Source organism: Cibotium barometz, chromosome 55 (assembly GCF_041138505.1).
Source record: "Cibotium barometz isolate CiBa-2024 chromosome 55, ASM4113850v1, whole genome shotgun sequence".
NCBI lineage: Eukaryota > Viridiplantae > Streptophyta > Polypodiopsida > Cyatheales > Cibotiaceae > Cibotium > Cibotium barometz.
Window position 1 is genome coordinate 28,057,619 of NC_141100.1, and position 22,888 is coordinate 28,080,506.

The following is a 22,888-nucleotide window of genomic DNA, read 5'->3' on the forward strand; positions in this document are numbered from 1 at the left end:
TGGAAAAAACTCCCTTATCCATATATAAAAGCCCATCCTTGGAGTTTATCAACCATCAAGAAATCCACTTAACTTGATATATATGAAAAATAAAGCATACCAAAAAACTCAATTACCATAAAGAGAAATTGTCATTATTGCAAAAGTGTACCAATCTTACACATTAAGGCTCTCACGCCTTATAATCTTTCAAGGCTCCAAGGACATATTTTAGGCAGTAACTAAAAATGAAACTCTCTTAGAATCCTACCCCAAAAAGTTGTGAAAAGACTTTCAAATAGCATGTGTCTTAATACTTGAACCCCCCAACTTATGGAATGCTCTAAATTAAACTTAAGCATCTAGATTGAGATAAAAACTAGCAAACATGTTGGGAGGCCTCTTGGTGATGGCCTCTATAACAACACAAGAAACCACACAAGTGAGAGATATACATATACACGAGAATGGGACTCACAAATCACCTGTTTCAAAAGCATCTTCCAACCCAAATGATATCATCAGAGTCTTTGTGAATGAGGGGAAGCCTAAACCAACAATAGTAACCTCTTTGGAGAGAGACAATTTAGACTAATCATTTACCCGTTGAACAACTTGTGAACAACTTAACCTTCCACCTGGATCAAAAGGGTATATCACTTACCTCCATAGCCTTCCAATTGAAGCTTCTCTGCCTCCTAGATCAAATACTTGTAAACAGTCTTCAAACACCATATGGGACTTGCCTCTATCAAATGGATGCATTGTCCATGCACACCCTCTGTCCATCCTTCTTCCTACCTCTCCATTCATGCCAAATTTGAGTTCTTCATCCAACTCAGGATCCTTCCCAACTCCGTGTACTCCCATCAAGCTTTTATAAGACCATAGATCTCTTGGATCAAAGGCTTCATCAAGTATCTGTACACCATACCCTCCTACCACTTGCCTTTGTAAAGTATCTGTACCACCAACAATGAAAACTCCTTTCTTAAACACAACCTTGCTATCATCTAGGATCAGTCCACCCAGTCCATCTCTAGATATATTACCCAATACAACCACATGAACAAAATGACTATCTCTGAGCATGGCACAAGTCTCCTTACAACACTCTTTTCCCTGTAAAATAGCAGCTGCATTAGCTCCATCATTTTGTTCACTCTCCATAGCATCCAAGTCTTGGATCTCCTTCAAACACTCTGCTTTATGCAAGCAGCAACTCCCCTTAGGCATAACACCAAAGTCACCTAACTGCATACCCACATAACTCATATGTAATGGCTCAGCAACCTCTGCAACAACATCCTCATTACCCATGTGAAAACAGATCAGATCAGTATCATCAAGAAAGGCACCAACAAAGCATGGAGAAATATCATCTAGCTCATCCTGATTACTCATAGCAGCCAAGTCTTGAAACTGCTTCACATAGGCTGCATCATGCAGTCCACAATCTTCTTCAACCATATCTCTACAGTCATCTGAATGGATACCCATATATGTCACCTCGAAGGGCCCAATAGTATCTGTAGCAATATTCCCACCATCATCAGAAACCTATCCATGTAAACTACATTCAAGATCATTAATACACAGAAAACCCATCAAAAACATCTTCATGGACAAGATGATCATCTCCCAGCATAAAGTTATAGGTCTTTTTAGACCATTCTTTCTCGTGCAAAGCAAATTCAGCAGAGATACCCTCATGTCCATTTGTCACACCATCTAAGCCTTTAAGGTCCTTCAAACAACCTGCAGCCACCCTTATCTAGCTTAGCACAACCATCTGGCTAGATGTCCACACCACCTACATTCCATGATTCAACATTTGTTGCAGCAACATCCTTAGCCACCTCTTCAAAGCAGGCAACATCAATGTCATCAAGGAATGTACTAACAAAACATTGAGAAGCGTCTTCCAGACCAACTTGAACACACACATCATCTACAGGTTGAACACACACATCATCTATTGAATTCCCTGTTACTTGTAGTACACATCTAGATTGTTGTCCCACAATACCATCCTCTAGATCTCTATTAGCTCTCTTAGAAGGCATCTAAGCATTTAGCTCCATAATCCTATAAATATCAGCACATGGGCCTTATACTATTGACTTTAACAAGATTTGATCCTTCATCCTCTTCATGGTTCAATCTACTAAGCACCCTCCACAGGTCTTTAGGACTATCTGGATTCCGATATCTAATCCTCATGGCTTCTCTCAACCCATCCCAGCTTCTTCTTTCAACATCTATGGATTCATCCTCAAACCGCTCCCTGGCTTCATCTTCTAACAGCAAACCCACCATTTTCAACTTGTAAGCATCATTATCTCTATTATTGTTCAGAGTAACCAGCTCAATCTTCCTTAGGAACTGAGTGACATCTTCACTCTTCTCACCTCTAAACACTTCATCTCCAAATCTAGCCATTGGTCCTATCACCAGGTGGATTCCAACTTGCCGGTCAAATCTCTTAACACAAGCCTTGCATTCGTCAGTGGGGGCACCAAAACATGCGAGGCCTCTTAGTGATGGCCTCTATAACAACATTAGACACGAGACAAGTGAGAGATATACAAATACAAGAGAATGGGACTCAAAAACCACCTATTTCAAAAGAATCTTCCAACCCAAATGATATCATCAGAGTCTTTATGAATCAAAGGAAGACTAAACCAACAGTAGTAACCTTACACTCCCCTATTTCTCTGGATCAATGGGCATCCAACCTCCTTTAATACTAGAAAAACCCTATGATAGCAGCATTTGTTTTTGATTGTATATCAACCATTCCTATTCAAACTCAAACGTGTCCTTCATACATGACCTCTCAACCTCAGATACAACTTATATTGGCTTCCCTATTGACAATCCAAAAAAACCTATCCCTTTTATCCTATAGTGTTCTTCAATCCAAAACACAAAAAACAGATTTCAAACATCAAATAATCATTCTTTGATTCCATATCAACCTCTCTTTCCAAGTCAAAAACTGTTCTGAGTTAGATGATCTCTCCTCTTTGGTTCACCAATGTTTGTAGCCGTCTCTCTCCTATTTAACTCCAAGACAATTTAGACTAATGATTTACTAGTTGAACAAGTTCTTATTCAGTGTAATATCACGATTCAGGTGCATAATTCAGTCTTGCTTCAAAGACCTCTTGAAATCAGACTTGTGATATATTGATTCACTTCCTAGTAGTCTAGAGACACTCACTCTCTTTGTTCCTTATGATACCTGGATTCAAAACACACCAGCCCTCCATATCAACCTCTCTTTCCAAGTCAAAAACTATTCTCTCCTCTTTGGTTCACCTCTTGAAATCAGACTTGTCATTTATTGATTCACTTCCTAGTAGTCTAGAGACACTCACTCTCTTTGTTCCTTATGATACCTGGATAGAACCAGACGGGGTTTTCCCAGGGACAGAGCCCAGGAAGAACTCGAACAATGCATCTAAGCTTACTCCAGACCAGAAAACGGAGGCAGGCAAGACAGGTGGCAAGTTGAGTACTAAGGAGAGGCAAGACAGGTGGCAAGTTGAGTACTAAGGAGCTTTCTCAGTACAAGGAGGGTAGATGTTTATTTTGTCATACAAAAGGACATACTTCAAAGAATAAGGACATTGAATGTCATTATTGTGGCAAGAAGGGTCACAAGTCACCCCAATGTCACAAGACGAAGCGTGATGAAGCAGCAAAGAACTCTTCCTCAACGGCGGTGTCTCAACCCAAGAAGGATGATGGCATTCTTCTCTTAGCAGGTACTCAGCGTATACTTCTTCTCAGTCACGGTCTTGGATTGTTGATAGCGGTGCTACTGCTCATATGACACCCCATCGAGATTGGTTCGAGGACTTCACTGCCAGATCAGGCGAGATCACTCTGGGTGATTCTTCTTCTATGCTAGTGCATAGTCATGCACTATCCCCATCTTCCGTTCTGACGAGGACAAGAGGTACTTCTCTGACAATCTGTATATTCCAGATTTGGCTTTTAACCTTTTGTCAGTGAGTGCCCTTACAGCTCAGGGTGCGGAGGTGATCTTTTCTCGTTATGAGATTACCATTCGTGATAAGGCGACTGGTAGCATCTTGGCTCAGGGAGTCCAAGATAGTGGTCTCTACAAGTTGAACGCTCTGCTTTCTTCTGGTGCTTCTTTTGCTCTTTGGCATGCTCGGTTTGGCCATTTGAGCTATCAGCTTCTGCAACGAGCTTCGAAGGATGGGTTGATTGAGGGATTAGGGGGGGTTTGGCTATATGCGAGAAGAAATTTGGTGATGTTTGCAAAAGGGATGAGAGTCCCAGCAAAAAGCCCATGGCAGGTGTGTAAATAAGAGAAAGAGTAGATATACGCAAGCCTTATATCCTTATGGTCTAGTGTTTGGTAGAAGGTGATTGAGATGCATAAAGAGAGTGTTGAAAATAATTTGTGGTGGTTGGTCATGCTCATGTTGATTGTGTATGGTCATCTACATCTAACATCCACATGGAGTCTGTTCATAAGGTAGCATGGGTTTTTTGGGAGTAGAAGTCTAAGAGAGCTTGGTTGTGAATAGACATAGCATGTTTATGATGTATGGATGATGAGACAGCTGAGTGTACATATGATGAAGTTGAGAATGACCCATGGATCAATCTGTGGGGATTATGCACTAGTATGTGTGCCTAATGTCTATATAAGTGGTAGTCCACTTGGCTCCATGGGGAGGGCACCACCAGTTGGGGAAGACAGAAAAGGTGGCAGTTGAAAATAGAAGGTGAGGTGTGGTTGCCAATTTGAGCATGCAGGGAGTGTACAACAACAGAAGAGGAGAGAAAAAAATGTCAATTTTTACACACACAGTGAAGGGAGATGAGACTCTAAGGGGATTAGAGAAGTTGGACTGATGAAGAATTGACGAGGAGACTCCTGTGTTTGAGGCTGCGAGGAAACTACATGAAGATTTTAATCTCTTTAGTAGGTGGATTTCAGAGCTAGAGGAGAGCTTGTGTAGGTGAAGACCCAGGTGAGATGGAGGATCAGAGCATCTACAAGGCTTTTGTTGGAACTTGGCTCCTCCCTAGGCTTGTTGATGGTTGGAATTGGAGTTAATTTGGATGTTAGTTCCTTGCCATAAGCTCTTCATAGGGAGGCTGCGCTTCTGCTTTTTGAATCAAAGTTCTCATCCTTTGAAGCGTAAAGTTACCATCGCTTTTTTCTCTTGGATTTTAAAGCTACATTGAGGAGGGATTGTTGTAAGTTTTGTATACAACAAAGTGTTGTGAGGTGTGCCCAACTGCTCTGTATCTGAAGGTTTCATGTGAATGATGAGTCATCTTGAGCTTGGGTATCTCTTGAGCAAGAGGGATCAAATTCTGTGAGGTGTGACCAAGTGCTCTCTATTTGAAGGTTTCATGTTTGAATAATGGGTTAATGATTATGAATTCTAAGTCTTGATCTTGTGTATCTTTTGAGCAAGAGGGATCAAATTTTTTTGTATTGTTTCAACTTCAAGAGTTCAGAGTGTTTGGATAGGCTACAGGGATCAAGTAGGGGTTTCTAGCTTGGATTGAGTCTTTGAATTGTACAACTTGTTTAAGGGAGATCATCAATGGATTATTGGATCTTCATTGGGTGGTCTCAAATTCATGCTATGGTAGAATTAGGGGGAGCATAGCAACAAGGAGGCTGGTGTGTTTTCAATCCAGGTATCATTAGGAGGAAAGAGAGTGAGTGTCTCTGGACTGCTAGGAAGTGAATCAATCTATGACAAATCTGATATCGAGAGGTCTTTGAAGAAAGATTGAAGTCTGGACCTGAATTGTGGTATTGTATTGAATCACAAGTTGTTCAACTAGTAAATCACTAGTCTAAATTATCTTGGAGTTTAATAGGAGAGAGAGGCTACAGACATTGGTGAACCAAAGAGGAGAGATCATCTAACTCGGAACAGTTTTTGACTTGGAAAGAGAGGTTGATATGGAATCAAAGAATGATCATTTGATGTCTGAAATCTGTTTTGTGTGTTTTGGATTGAAGAACCCTATAGGATACAAGGGATAGGTTTTTCTGGATTGTCAAGAGGGAAGCCAATATAAGTTGTATCTGTTGAGGCTGAGCGATCAAGCATGAAGGAAAGGTTTGAGTTTGAATAGGAATGGTTGATATACAGTCAAAAATTGATGTTGCCATCATAGGGTTTTTCTGGGGTTAAAGGAGGTTGGATACTCATTGATCCAGAGAAATAGGGGACTGCAAGGGACTGCCTCCATCTCTCCAAAGAGGTTACTACTGTTAGTTTAGGCTTCCTTTGATTCACAAAGACTCTGATGATATCAATTGGACTGGAAGATGCTTTTGAAACAGGTGATTATCTAACTCAGAACAGTTTCCTGGGAGATTCATGAGCTATATCTTATGGCATCATGTGAGTGTAAGGGAGGGGGGATTGAGAAGGGGGGGCTTACTCTTATAAGTTAGGGGGTGAGGGGGATCTATGGTGGCCGCGGCGGGGGGGGGAGACAAGGGAGTACGGGAGAATGAAACTAGGGACCCGTTTCGTTTCTTCTTGTAGTTTACAATATGTGATCTAGTGGTGTAGTTTGAAAACTTGATTAGTTTACTACTCTTTTAAGCTAACCGCACATGGAACAATTTTTGGAGAGTACACGTAGGTCTTTGTGCTTCTAGAACTTACATGCATGCTACTTACATGGGCTGCAACTTATCACATGTATAACATCAATATCTGCTATTTGATTTTTAAACCTTAAATAGGGGGTACTTGAATTTTATAATTGGGACTCATATGCTTAGAAAGGAGTACAGTTTATTTTTTAGAGAAATTAAATAGGGGGTTTTAATGAGTTTCATGCACACAGGTCATGTCCCCTTTCTATGGAAAGCTAATTCCCCAAGAATAGTTTTTAACTTGGAAAGAGAGGTTGATATGGAATCAAAGAATGATCATTTGATGTCTGAAATCTATTTTTTATATTTTTGATTGAAGAACCCTATAAGATGCAAGGGATAGGTTTTTCTAGATTTTCAAGAGGGAAGCCAATATAATTTGTATCTGAGGCTTAGAGGTTAAGCATGAAGGACGTAGGAATTGGTGATATACATTCAAAAAGTGATGCTGCAATCATAGGGTTTTTCTGGGGTTAAAGGAGGTTGGATGCCCATTGATCGAAAGACAGAGGAGTGCAAGGGAAAGCCTCCATCTCTCAAAAGAGGTTACTACTGTTGGTGTAGGCTTCCTTTGATTCAAAAAGCCTGTGATGATATCATTTCAGCTAGAAGACGTTTTTGAAATAGGTGATTTGTGAGTCCCATTCTCTTGTATCTGTATACCTCTTACTTGTGTGGTGTCTAGTGTTGTTATATAGGCCATCACCAAGAGGCCTCACATGTTTTAGGGTCCCCACTGAGGAATGGAGAGCTTCCATTAAGAGCTTTGACCAATAGGTTTGAATCCATCTGATGAGATCAACTCAGGACCAATGGCTAGATTTGGATATGAAGTGTTCAGAGGTGAGAAGAGTGAAAATGTCACTCAGATCTTCCTAAGGAAGATTGAGCGGGTTTCTCTGAAAGAGTGCACAGAGCGGAAGCAAAGTGGCACTAGAATGTGCTGAACAGAGAGTGCAAGAGAGAGAGAGAGATATGTGTTAGAAGTCATCTCCTGTCTAGATTTATACACCAGGGCCTTTGTTGTGGGTGTGCCCGCCCTTATGAGGTGTTTTATCATTTTTCTTCACTCCCCGTATTTTTCCCCTATTTTTCCTATTTTTTCTGTGGCTTGGGAGGCAGCCCATTTGCTGGCCGACTGCTGGAACTGGTCCACGACTCCATGTATGAGGTGGCTGACTGTTGACAAGCTGGCCGACTGCATGGTGTGCTGGTCGTGGAGTTTCAGGGCCAGTCGGCTGCCCTACAGCAAGCCGACTGCTGTTGGGGGGCCATATAAATAGGCCCCCAGCCCCCTTGCCAGTTGTGTATCATACCCGGGATCTTATTGTGTATATAGAGCAGAGTTACACGCCTATATCTCTCTCTCTCTTGTGCTGTATTTTTCTGCATGCGTTTTTGCTCGTGTTCCCAGATCTGGTCATCATCTCCGCTGTGTATTCTGACATGGTATCAGAGCCTAGGCTCTAGATAGTTCTTGGGATTTGTGTGAGCAAGAGGGGGACTGTTGTGTTGTTGATTGGTGGACCGTACGGGACTGTTCGGGAAGAGGAGAAGCAAGAGGATGGCGGGCTGATTTGCTGAACAGCCACTTGCAGGTGTTATTTCTTCTTTGTTCCCACCCACGCACCCTTTTCAGTGTACATCCTTGCAATGGCAGATCTGTTTGAGATGGCCGAGAGGCATGTGAAGATCCCGACACTCCCCATGTTCCCGGTGGACCGTCAGTTGGACGGGAGCAACTACGGCATATGAAAGGTTATGATGGAATCTATTTTGGAGTCTTACGACCTCGTTGATTTCATCGTTGTTGGGGTTCCATGGCCGAAAGTAGAGAAAGGGGAGTTACCGTCGATCCGAAAGGACCGGGAGGCTCAAACACACATGTGGGATTGTGTCAACGCTAGGGTCCGTTCGTTTATCTTTCTCAACTGCACACTGCAGGTAATCAATCATGTAAAGCATATGACGCTGGCCAGAGGTATATGGCAGCATTTGGCCTCTCTTTACAACAGGGTATCGCCCATGAAGAGGATTTCCTTGGAAGTACAGATGCGGGTTATGAGTCCTGCAAAGTCGGCGACGATGCGGGAGCATATTAACAAGCTGCAGGCTCTTCAGCAGGAAGTTCTTCAGGCTGGGAAGGAGATATCGTCAGAGGACATGGCCATAACGTTGCTGTCGCACTTGTCCTCTTCGTACTCAGCATTTTACTCGTCTTTGATTACCAGTGGAGCAGGCTCAGCACCATCACGTGGGAGGAGCTTGTGCCCATGGTCCTGGACCAGGAGGAACGATTCACGAACCCTCCTCAGGGTGGAGGTTCGGAGGCCTTAACTGGCCAATGGTCGAAAGGCCGTAACACGGGCAAAGGGAAGGCTTCGTCGGAGAAGTCTTCTGAGAAGAAGTCCGTTATTTACTGACCGCGAGAAACTAAAGGCAGAGAGGACCTGTAATGATTGTGGCGAGAAAGGCCACTATTGGAGGCAGTGTCCCAAGCGGAAGATCGAAAAAGGTGAAGATTCCTCAGTAGCAATCATGAAGACTCCGGCTTTTGTGCACTTGGAGGTGGTGGATACCGACGTTTCCTTTTCTTTAGGCAGGGAGGAGATTGGAGGACTCTCTGCAACGGATACTCGGGAGTGGATTCTAAATAGTGGTGCTTCCAGGCACATGACTCCTTCCCGTTCCGGTTTACAGGATCTCTACAGGCTTTCTGGTCACGTTCTTACTGGAGATACATCCACTATCCCAGTTCACAGTGAGGGCAAGATGGAGATAGTTCCCGATGGCAAAGGGGGGAAGCATTCCTCCCAGGTGTTGTATGTTCCGTCACTTGGTTTTCATCTGTTGTCAGTGCATCAAGTTTGCAAGACTGGCGTACGGGTGGAGTTTGATGAGCATTTTGTTGCTCTCCGGGACAAAGCAACAGGCCAAGTGGTTTGGGAAGGCGGAGTAGAGAATGGAGTTTACAAGCTTTCAGCACTCTCTCCCAGGTCCTCAGGTTTGTGATGAGTGGTAGTCTGGTAATGGCCACTTAAGTGTGGATACGCTACAGGTGCGGGCTTTCCGGGACCAGATGGTGGATAGCTTGCCAATAGATGGCAGCAGTTGGCAGGAACTTTCCAGTACTGATGTTGGTAGTTCTTGTGTTCGTCAGTCAGAGGAAACTGAACAGGTCACTTATGCTCTAATGTCTCGTAGTATTCGGGACAAAGAACCTCCAGTAGATGAGGATGTTCTTTCCACGGGGACCTTTCGGAAAGCCAGGCAGGTGGCAGTTGATTACTTGCAGAAGGAGGGGGTTTCTCCAGGCTTTGTGGTTCCGGATTCAGAGGGGGTAGTTGACAGGTTTCAGAAGGCCTTGCGTGGTCTTCAGCAGGTTTCCAGGACTTGTTTGTGCACCGTAACAGGTGTTGATCCTTGTGAGCAGTGTGATGCCTTTTTGACTCAGGAGCAGAATGGTTCATTGATCTGGTTGATGGACACCAGATTGGACGGGAGCTTCCTGATGAGGCAGTTGAGCTCATGGTTGCATATGACTCTTTGGGAGGCAGAATTGCGTTTCCTGTGGTTTTTGCGGCATGCGAAGGATCATGGACTCTTGTACACGGAAGGGGGATTGTTGGATGGAGTCCGACTCCACGGTTGGAGTGACTCAGTTAGTTTGGGGAGGAGATCCGGACACGAGGAGATCTACTTCAGGCCCAGGAGCAGTTATACGGAGCAGTAAGAGGCAGTCATCTTTTGCCTTTGCCTTGTCGCGGATAGAGGCAGAGTACCGGGCTGCTTGTGATGCTGCTTGTGAGGTGGTGAGGATGCAGAGGTTGCATTGCAAGTTTGGGCTTCCACTGGAGGAACCCCTGGTCATCCAGAGGCACTTTGTTCGTGAACAGATCGTTGCTGATGACATCTTGCTAGAGTTCTGTTTGACGGAGGACAGTACTGTGGACCTCTTCACGAAGTCGCTATCTCAGGAGTTGCTCAGGCGGCACCCCAGCTCCCTGTGGTTGGTCTCACAGCTAGGAGCTGAGAGGGGGTGTTAGAAGTCATCTCCTGTCTAGATTTATACACCAGGGCCTTTGTTGTGGGTGTGCCCGCCCTTATGAGGTGTTTTATCATTTTTCCTCACTCCCCACATTTTTCCCCTATTTTTCCTATTTTTTCAGTGGCTTGGGAGGCAGCCCATTTGCTGGCCGACTGCTGGAACTTGTCCACGACTCCATGTATGAGGTGGCCGACTGCTAACAAGCTGGCCGACTGCATGGTGTGCTGGTCGTGGAGTTTCAGGGCCAGTCGGCTGCCCTACAGCAGGCCGACTGCTGTTGGGGGGCCATATAAATAGGCCCCCAGCCCCCTTGCCAGTTGTGTATCATACCTGGGATCTTCTTGTGTATATAGAGCAGAGTTACACACCTATATCTCTCTCTCTCTTGTGCTGTATTTTTCTGCATGCGTTTTTGCTCTTGTGTTCCCAGATCTAGTCATCATCTCCGCTACGTATTCTGACAATATGGAGCAAAATATGCTAAATATACTGAAGCAAAACAGTCCCAAGCAAGAGACACAGATAGTCTCATAAGTGAGGGAGCAAAATATGTACAAGACTGAATGAAACAAGAGAGGCCAGCACCCACTATTTATAGTGAGGGAATGCTGGCCGACTGGAGCTGATGGACATGGCCGACTGGTAAATGCCAGAAAGGCTGGGAAAAATCCCATAAAAATAGTAAAAAAGGGGTGGCCAGCCCACAAGCAAGGGCCATGCAAAAGGGGACCAAATGGGCACCATAAAAGAGCAGAATCTGGGGATGAATGTGCTAACACCCCTCTCAGTACCAGATGTTGAACAAACTCCGAGAATCCGAAGATGAGGAGCCAAGGAAGCCTGAGAAACCGGCTTGGTGAACAAATCTGCAGCATTCTCCGCGGAAGGACAATACTCCAAGCGCAAATCTCCAGCAAGTACCCGTTCACGAACATAGTGATATTGAATCTCAATGTGTTTCGTACGAGCATGAAACACAGGGTTCTTGGTGATGGCGATGCAACTCTGATTGTCACACCAAAGAAGAGTAGATCCGGTAGGAGGACAGTCGAGCTCCTCCAATAATCTCCGCAACCATATCGCCTCACATGCAGCATAACAAACTGCACGGTACTCTGCCTCGGTAGAGGAAAGCGCCACAGTAGGCTGCTTTTTACTGCTCCAAGAAGTGGCTCCAGACCCAAGTGAAAAAACACAACCAGTGAACACCATGTATCTGGATCTCCAGCCCAGTCCAAGTCAGACCATCCAACAAGAGTGCGTCCTTGGCCATAAAAGATGCCAAAATCCAAAGTGCCACGCAAGTACCGAAGAACTCTGAGATCACACCGCCAATGCTGTTGACGGGGTTTGGATGAGAAGGAACTCAATAAACTGACTGTAAAGCATATGTCCAATTGGGAGTAGGTTAACCATACCAAACAACCGACAAGAACCCGGTACTGTCCTTGATCAGTCCTTGGAGAAGCATCAAGTGAAGAAAGCTTCTCACCAATATCCATAGGAGAAGATACTGGTTTGCACCCAGTCATCTGAAATCTGTCGAGAATCTCCCGAGTGTACTTTTGTTGAGAGAAGAAAATGCCCTTTGAGGTCTGCCAAATCTCAAAGCCAAGAAAATAATGCAAGAGGCCAAGATCCGTCATCTCAAACTCCGTCTCCAAAGCATCCATAACAGAACGGATCTGCACTAAATAAGAACCTGTAAAGATGAGGTCATCAACATAGACCAGGATGATAACAATCAACCCCCTCTCAAGGAGGATATAAAGGTTCGAATCTGCATGAGAACGGCGCAGGCCGAGCTTCTGAAAGAACTCATCAATCCGCTGGTACCAAGCCCGCGGAGCCTGCTTTAGACCATATAAAGCCTTCTTCAGCCGGTACACATGATCTTGTTTGCCTGGAACAACAAATCCTGGCGGTTGATCAATATAAACCTTCTGTGTAAGCTCTTCATTAAGGAAAGCCGACTTGACGTCCATCTGGAAAACGGGCCATCTATGATGTCTTGCAAGTGCAAGAACGGTGCGAATGGTAGTCATCCAGGCCATCGGAGCGAAGGTCTCATCGAAGTCGACACCAGGGCGCTGAGCATAACCCTTGGCAACCAACCTCGCCTTGTGCTTGTCCAAGCTGCCATCAGCTCGGAACTTTGATTTGAAAATCCAACGCACACCAATCACCTTACGCTGCAGAGGCCGAGACACCAAAATCCAAGTGCCATTCCGTTCGATAGCATCTAGCTCTGCCTGCATAACATGACGCCAAGGCTCATGTGAAAGAGCCTCGTCTATAGAAGTGGGATCAGAAGGACCATTAATAATTGTAAACATAAGAGCATAATTAACAAACATGTTGCCCTCATGAATTTGTTTCCCTGTGACTTTGGAAGAATGCCGGAGAGAACCAAGCGGAGGAGCAGAAGGAAGCTCACGTAACCCAGAATCACAAACTGTCTGATAATACCAACCAGGTACAGATCTGCTTAAACTCGCCAGAGAAGGAGCAGGGCCATCATCCATCTGACTGAGTATCCTCAGAAATAGCGGGAGCACGAGGAGGAGGAGGTGCAGGAAGAAGAAGCTCACCACCTCCCTCTGAAGATGTAGGAGTCTCGTCGAACACCACATCACGGCTCACAACAACTTTACCGGCCTGAGGATCATAAAGACGATATGCCTTAAACACAGTGCTGTATCTGAGAAAAGTCATGCGCTGAGACTTACTTGGAGCGGTGCTCCTTAGGCACATGAACATACGCCGTACACCCAAATATCCGGAAATGAACAACGGAGGGCTTCTCACCATGGAAAGCCTCATATGGAGTTTTGTTGGGAAGAGCAGCAGTAGGAGACCTATTCTGAATGTAGACAGCAATGGAAGCCGCCTCAGCCCAGAAACGTCGAGGTAATGAAGAATGCTCAAGCATAACACGGGCCATCTCCATAATGGTCCTATTCTTCCTCTCAGCAATTCCATTCTGTGATGGAGTATATGATGTAGTAAGCTGTCTCCGAATGCCATGTGTCTTGCAATATTGCTGAAACTCCTGGGATGTGAACTCACCCCCTCCATCGGTCCTGAGAGCCTTGACCGAGTGACCGGTCTCTTTTTCCACCTCAGCTTTCCAATCACAGAAGTGATGAAAAGTCTCATCCTTGGTCTTCAGAAAGAAAACCCAAGTATATCTAGTAAAATCATCCACCATCACGAGCATGTACAACGCCTTACTCTCAAAGACGCGGTCTGCATGAATGAGAGCATGTGATGTCGAAGATCTGTGTCTTGCCTCCTTCGGAAAGGCGGCTCGGTGTTGCTTCCCCTATAAACAAGAGGAACAAGCAGAAGACGGAGCCTTGATGGTCGGTGGTGGAACACTTTTAAGTGTTTCACAACACTTTTGTACTCTAAACAATTGACCCTTCCACTTGGATCAAAAGGGTATGTCAACTGCCTCCATAGCCTTCCAACTGAACGTTTTCTGCCTCTTGGATCAAAATGGATGCATTGTCCATGCACACTCTTTGTCCATCCTTCTTCCTACCTCTCTATTCATGTTAAATCTGGGTTCTTCATCCAACTCAGGATCCTTCCTAACTCTATGTACTCCCATCAAGATTTTATAAGCCCATAGATCTCTTGGATCAAAGGCTTCATCCAGTATCTGTACATCATACCCTCCTATCATTTGCATTTGTAAAGTATATGTATCATCAACAAGGACAACACCTTTCTTAAATACAACCTTGATATCATCTGGGATCAGTCCATCTCTAGATATTTTACCCAATACAACCACATGAACAAAATGACCATCTCTCAACATGGAGTAACAAGTCTTCTTACAGCACTCTTTTCCTTGTAAAACAACAGTTGATTTAGATCCATCATGTTTCTCATTCTCCATAGCATCCAAGTCTTGCATCTTGCATACCCACATAACTCATATTTAAAGGCTCAGCAAACCACTGCAGCCTCATTACCCATGTCAAAACAGATCAGATCAGTATCATCAAGAGAGGCACCAAAAAAGGATGGAGAAATATCATCTAACTCACCCTGATTACTCACAGCAGCCAGGTCTTGAAATTGCTTCACATAGGCTGCATCATGCAGTACACAATCTTCTTCAACCATATCTCTACAGTCATCTGAATGGATACCCATATATGTCACCTTTAAGGGCCCAATGGTATCTGCAGCAATATCCCCACCATCATTAGAAACCTTTCCATCTAAACCATCTTCAAGACCCTTAATGCATAGATAAAACACCTTTATTGGACAAGATGATCATCTCCTAAGCTATAGGTCTTCTTAGACTATTCTTTCTCCTGCAAAACAGATTCAACATAGATACCATCATGTCCATTTGTCACATCATCTAAGCCTTTAAGGTCCTTCAAACAACCTGCAGCTTGCATACATCCACCCTTATGTAGCTTAGCATAGCCATTTGGCTGGATGTCCACACCACCTACATTCCATGACTCAACATTACCTGCAGCAACATCCTCAACAACCTCTTCACAGAAGGCAACATCAATGCCATAACAAAACATGGAGAAGCATCTCCCAGCCCAGCTTGAACACACACATCATCTACAATATCTATTGAATTCCTTGTTACCTATAGTACACATCCAGATTGCTATCCCACAAATCCATCCTCTAGATTTGTATTAGCTCTCTTAGAAGGCATCTTAGTATTCAACTCAATAATCCTATAAATATCAGCACATGGGCCTTCTACTAGTAACTCCAATAAGCTTTGATCCAAATTTGTTTCATCATCTCATCCATTTGAAGACCCTATCACAGAAACACCAAGTTTTATCTTTTCACTGGTCAGGCCTGCAGCTTCATTTGAAGATCCAATAAGGTCAGCATCATAGCCCATTGGCCAAAACATTAGCTTCACCTGTTTCTTCAAGGACACTTGCCAGCAGATTCACATGGTCGATCTGACCTTGGGGTTGTTCTTGATTCCAATAAATTCCAAGAATCTCTAACACAACCAGATTCAGACTTCCCACTTGTTGAGTCAAATCTTGAACCTCTTAATGCAGGTCACTTTGTCCTCTATTGGCAATCCTTGGGACTTCCACATGATCTTCCATCTGCATATGCATATCCATAGGGAAGATTATCACAAAGGCCTGCCTGCTTCCCTCTCCTTCCAAGCCAGCTCATGCTTATTCATCTTCTTTCTCCACTCCTCAACTGCCACCCCCACAGCCTCAGCAAATGTACTTGGATCTTTTAGCTCCACCTTCTCCATGAGACTCCCTGCAGCACTTCAACTTATCCTTCTTCAGCAGAAAGTCAGGAGGAACTTGATTTTCCCCCAAGACTCTAAGAATCCTTCCCGAGATAGCTTCAAATCTACCCACAAAATCTGAAATCTCTTCATCCTCTCCCTGGTTCAATCTACTAAGCTCCCTGCACAGGTCTTTAGGACTATCTCGCTTCCTAGATCTTTCCTCTGGGCTTCTCTCAACCCATCCGAGCTTCCTCTTTTAACATCTGTGGCTTTATCCTAAAACCACTCCCTGGTTACATCTTCTAACAGCAAACCCACCATCTTCAACTTGTAAGCATCATCATCCCTATTGTTCTTCAGAGAAACCAGCTCAATCTTCCCTAGGAACATAGTGACATCTTCACTCTTCTCACCTTTTAACACTTCATATCCAAATCCAGCCATTGGTCCTGAGTTGATCACTAGGTGGATTCACACTTGCTGGTCAAAGGTCTTAACAAAAGCCTTCATTCGTGAGTGGGGGCACCAAAACATGTGAGGCCTCTTGGTGATGGCCTCTATAACAACACTAGACACCACACAAGTGAGAGATATACAGCTACAAGAGAATAAGACTCACAAATCACCTATTTCAAAAGCATCTTGAAGTCCAAAATGATATCATCAGAGTCTTTGTGAATCAAAGGAAGCCTAAACCAACAGTAGTAACCTCTTTGGAGAGATGGAGGCAGTCCCCCTATTTCTCTGGATCAATGGGCATCTGACCTCCTTTAACCCCAGAAAAACCCTATGATGGCAGCATCACTTTTTGATTGTATGTTAACTACTCATATTTAAACTCAAACCTGTCCTTCATGCTTGACCTCTCAGCCTCAGATACAACTTATATTGGCTTCCCTCTTAACAATCCAAAAACACCTATCGCTTGTATCCTATAGGCTTCTTCAATCCAAAACACCAAAAACAGATTTTAGACATCAAATGATCATTCGTTGATTCCATATCAACCTCTCGTTCTAGTCAAAAACTATTCTGAGTTAGATGACCAATGTCTGTAGCCTCTCTCTCCTATTTAAATCCAAGACAATTTACACTAATGATCTACCAGTTGAACAACTTTTGATTCAGTGCAATACCATGATTCAGGTGCAGAATTCAGTCTTGCTTCAAAGACCTCTTGCATCAGATTTTTCATAGATTGATTCACTTCCTAGCAGTCCAGAGACACTCTCTTTTCTCCTTATGATACCTGGATTCAAAACACACCAGCCCTCGTTGTTGCTATGCTCCCTTAGCTCTGCCCCAACATGCATCTCAGACCACCCAGTGAAGATCCAACAACCCATTGATGATCTCCCTTAAACAAGTTATACAATTCAAAGACTGAATCCAAGATAGAAATCCTTTCTTGATCCCTGTAGCCTATCCAAACTCTCCGAATTATTGAAGTTGAACCAATACAAACAGAATTTGATTCCTCTTGCTCAAGACGTACACAAGCTCAAGAATCAGAATTCATAATCAGTAGCCCATTATTCAAACATGAAACCTTCAGATATAGAGCACTTGGGCACACCTCACAACACTTCGTTGTATACAAAACTTACAATAATCCTCCTCAATGAAGCTTACAAAAGCAAGAGAAAAAAGAGATGGTAACTTTACGCTTCAAATGAGAACCTTGATTCAAACTGTAGAAGAGTAGCCTCCCTCTGAAGAGCTTCTGGCAAGAAGGTAACATCCAAATTGACTCCAATTACAACCACCAACAAGCCTGGGGAGGAGCCAAGTTCCAACAGAAGCCTTGTAGATGCTCTGATCCTCCAGCTCACCTGGGTCTTCATGTACACAAGCTCTACTCTGGCTCTGAAATCTACCAGCTCAAGAGATTCAAATCTTCATGTAGTTTCCCTACAGCCTCTTACACAGGAGTCTCCTCCTCAATTCATCATCAGTCCAACTTCTCTCATCCCCTTAGATATTAGGTACACATACTCCTGCATAATCCCCATGCATTGATCCATAGGTCATTCTCAACTGCATCATATGTACACTTAGCTATCTCATCATCCCTACATCATAAACATGCTATGTCTATTCACAACCATGCTCTCTTAGACTTGTACTCCCAACAAACCCATGATACCTTATGAACAAACTCCATGCGGACTTCAGATGTAGCTGACTATACACAATCAACATGCACATGACCAACCACAACTTATTTTCAACACTGTCTACATGTATCTCAATCACTTTCTACCAAACACCAGACCATAAGGATTGAAGGGCTGCCTACTCTTTCTCTTATTTACACCTGCCATGGGCTTTTGGCTAGGGCTTTGATCCGTGTTGCAAGCATCACCAAATTTCTTCTCACATATAGCCCAACCTCTTTGGCGGAACACTTTTAAGTGTTTCACGACACTTTTGTACTCTGAACAACTGACTCCATCTAGATCAAAAGGGTAAATCATCTCCCTCCATAGTCTTCCAACTGAACCTTATCTGCCTCCTGGATCAAATACCTGTAATAGTCTTCAAACACCATCTAGGAATTGCCTCTATCAAATGGATGCATTGTCCATGCACACCCTCTCCTTGTCCATCCTTCTTCCTACCTCTCCTTTCATGTCAAATATGAGTTCTTCATCCAATTCATGATCCTTCCCAACTCTGTGTACTAAGCTCCCTATTTCAATCTCCTAAGCTCCTCTCCATAGGTATTTAAGACTATCTCGCTTCCCATATCTTTTCCTCACGGCTTCTCTCAACCCATCCCAACTTCCTCTTTGGGCATTTATAACTTCATTCTCAAACCACTTCCTGGATGCATCTTCCAATAGCAAACCCATCATTTTCAACTCTAAACCTTTGAACACTTCATATCCAAATCCAGCCATTGGTCCTGAGTTGATCATCATGTGGATTCAAACCTGTTGGCCAAAGCTCTTAACAAAAGCTCTCTATTCCTTAGTGGGGACACCAAAACATGTGAGGCCTCTTGGTGATGGCCTCTATAACAACACCAGACACCACACAAGTAAGAGATATATAGATACAAGAGAATGGGATTCACAAATCACCTATTTCAAAAGCATCTTCCAGTCCAAATGATATCATCAGAGTCTTTGTGAATCAAAGGAAGAATAAACCAACAGTAGTAATCTCTTTTGAGAGATGGAGGAGGTCCCTTTTGTACTCCTCTATTTCTCTGGATTAATGGGCATCCAACTTCCTTTAACCCCAGAAAAACCCTATGATGGCATCATCATGTTTTGAATGTATATCAACCATTCCTATTCAAACTCAAACCTATCCTTCATGATTAACCTCTTAGCCTTAGATACAACTTATATTGGCTTCCCTCTTGACAATCCAGAAAAACCTATCCCTTGTATCCTATAGGTTTCTTTAATCCAAAACACAAAAAATAGATTTCAGACATCAAATGATCATTAATTGATTCCATATCAACCTCTCTTTCCAAGTCAAAAACTGTTCCAAGGGGAATTAACTTTCCATAGAAAGGGGGCATGACCTGTGTGCATGAAACTCATAAAAACCCCCTGTTTAAGTTTCTCTGAAAAAATAAATTGTAACCCTTTCTAAGCATATGAGTCCCAATTATAAAATTCAAGTATCCCCTAATTAAGGTTTAAAAATTAAATAATAGATATTGCTGTTATACATGTGACAAGTTGCAGCCCATGTAAGTAGCATGGATGTAAGTGATAGATGCACAAAGACCTACGTGTACTATCCAAAACTTATCCCGCGTGTTATTAGCTTAAAAGAGTAGTAAACTAATCAAGTTTTCAAACAACACCACTAGATCACATATTGCAAACTACAAGAAGAAACGAAACCCCTAGTTTCCTTCTCCCCTACTCCCTTGTCCCCCTCCCTCCCGCACCCATAAATCTCCCTCACCCCCTAGTTTATAAGCTTAAGACCCCCCTTCTAAATTCCCCCTCCCTTACACTCACATGATACCATAAGATATGGCTTGTGAATCCCTTGAGAAATTGTTCTGCCTTAGATAGGCACCTATTTTAAAAGCATCTTCTAGCTCAAATGATATCATCAGAGTCTTTGTGAATCAAAGGAAGCCTAAACTAACAGTAGTAACCTCTTTGGAGAGATGGAGGCTGTCCCTTGTACTCCCCTATTTCTCTGGATCAATGGGCATCTAACCTCCTTTAACCCCAGAAAAACCCTATGATGGCAGCATTGTGAGATCCCTGTCTCCACCATGCGACGGATTCGGGGTACTAGCAACAGAAGTAGCACTTCATGCGCGAGGCAGGGACCCACACTCGGGGCCTCATCCACGGCGGATATCCGGACAAGAGACTAATTCGTCGGTTTTTCCAAAACTGAACCCGGAAAAACTTCCCTTTCCCGGAAAGCACGGGCGATTCCACCAGGATAACTTTTTACTCTAACGTAGTCAAGATCATTATTGATCACGCTGATCCGACTGCACCTATAAAGATACTCGGTCGGATCAAGGAAGAAACTTGCACTTGGATCATTGGGATCAATGCTTTTTTTCCCCTCAAGAGGCACAGCCGTTGATTCCTATCCATAGAACAATTACTATCCGGGATTTACTTTATCTATCGTAATAACAGAAATTGAGTCTCGATTTACGGATCCATCAATCCAGCCTAACCCCATCCAGTCCCATGGGTTAGCCAACCGCCCAACCACTGTAGTGATGGGATCCAATTAAGAATTTGGTTAGGTTTTGTCCCGGGTACCAAGGAAAAGAGTTCCAAGGCCCCCTAGCCGGAAGTTCATGCAACATAAAACTAGTCACACCACTTACACACCCAATATGAAATTACCTTTTTCTTAGCATCAGCTAACTTTAAAACAATCCTTTAATGAAACCATTATGTCACTGATGACAATCCTCAAAGTCTCTGGTTGAATCCTTATTTCCAGTCATTCATTCATCGGTATACTTATGGCATCATTGGCAACCAGAACGCTCACCACCTGTTCACTCAGGGGTCTTTTCCATAGTTCCTAGCTCATAGTAACTGACAATATATTCATATAATAGAATGGAATCTCCGTGGAAGATCAGCAAGATCAACCCACAGATCCATATAAAAGAGCCATGGACTCATCCGTTGAGGACCAGCAAGGTCAATCAACCAGATCCATGCCCGGTTTCAGAAAACAACTCTTACTCCTTGTTCCAATATCTTCCACGACGCACGTGTGGGTATCTTCGGCGACCTAGAGCCCGAGCACCGTATGGTCAGCACCCTCTAGGATCCTTCGCAGGTGACCTAGCGCTTCACTCATAGGCCGCTTCCTTGGTCCCTAATCCATCGTACCGGAAGCTCACCATTTAAATCGAACCGAGGCTGGTCAAGACCTCGGTCGACCTTGCTACGCGAGACGTCCTCCATTGACTCTCCGTCAGCAGTTGCAACTTTATCAGTTAGGTCTCCTTGACCTTAATCCACAAGACGGTCAAAATGCTTCCCCAGCATTCTTGACATAAAACATTCATTTACAAACAGTTCACAAAATACAGTTTCTATATCGAACTCTCGTCTTTTTCATTTTATCCTCCTTAGTCCACATTACTTATTCCACATCCCATTCATATGTATTCATCATCATCCATTCATTCATATCGACGACACATTATTTTCCATACACATTCACATTCATTATTCTACATACACATCCATGCATACATCCATTTTCACATCCTCATTCATACATCCACTTCCACATACATACATCCACATCCGTATCTACATCCATACATCCACATCCACATCTACATTCATATCCATACATCCACATCCACATCCACATTCACATTCATACATACACATCCACATCCACATTCACATTCATACATACATATCCGTATCTACATCCATACATCCATATTACATCCATTCTCGTCCTACACATTCCATATACATCTTATCATATCCTATCACATCTCATACACATCTTATCACATCTCATACACCTCTTATCACATCTTATCACTTCCCATATGTATCTTATCACATATTATCACATCTCATACACCTCTTATCACGTCTTATCACAGTTCATATCTTTTTATAGAATACAAGAGAATTCTTATATTTGATACAAGATTTCTCTATATTTTTATTTATGCATAAATTCCATTTAAGGAGACTAACACTTTCGAATTAAAAATCAATCTTTTATGCATCTTCCTATGCATAATTTTATTTTAAATGAAAATGACACTTTTGAATTAAAATTCAATCTTTTATACGTCTTCCTATGCATAAATTCAATTTGGATGAGAATAACACTTTTGAATTGAAATCTTATTCTTTTATGCATAAATTCAATTTGGTAGGAATTACACTTTTAGAATAAAAGAATTTCTCTTATGCATCTAAGTTATGCATAAATTCCATTTATGATGAAAATTACACTTTTGGTATAAAAAGAATATCTTTTATGCATACCTCTATGCATGAAATCCAATATGATAAAAGTAACACTCTTACAATAAAATAATCAACTTTTATGCATACCTCTATGCATGAAATTCAATTATGATAAAAGTCACACTTTTATAATAAAATCCAATTATGATAAAAGTCACACTTTTATAATAAAATAATCAACTTTTATGCATACCTCTATGCATGAAATTCAATATAATAAAAGACACACTTTTATAATAAAATAATCAACTTTTATGCATACCTTTATGCATGAAATTCAATTATGATAAAAGTTACACTTTTATAATAAAATAATCAACTTTTATGCATACCTTTATGCATGAAATTCAATTATATAATAAAAGTCACACTTTTATAATAAAATAATCAACTTTTATGCATACCTTTATGCATAAAATTCAAATATGATAAAAGTAACA

At 42.7% G+C, this 22,888-nt stretch overlaps 1 protein-coding gene across 1 annotated transcript; it reads right to left on the reverse strand.

Moving 5' to 3' along the window:
* Positions 1–204: 204 nt before the first annotated feature.
* Positions 205–14,867, reverse strand: LOC147607576 (uncharacterized). The gene is made up of 2 exons (XM_086790722.1): positions 14,774–14,867; positions 205–1,508 (listed from the first exon to the last, which is right to left on the reverse strand). The coding sequence occupies exons 1-2, from the start codon at positions 14,850–14,852 to the stop codon at positions 640–642; spliced, it is 948 nt and encodes a 315-aa protein (XP_086646848.1). The 5' UTR covers positions 14,853–14,867; the 3' UTR covers positions 205–639.
* Positions 14,868–22,888: the final 8,021 nt, after the last annotated feature.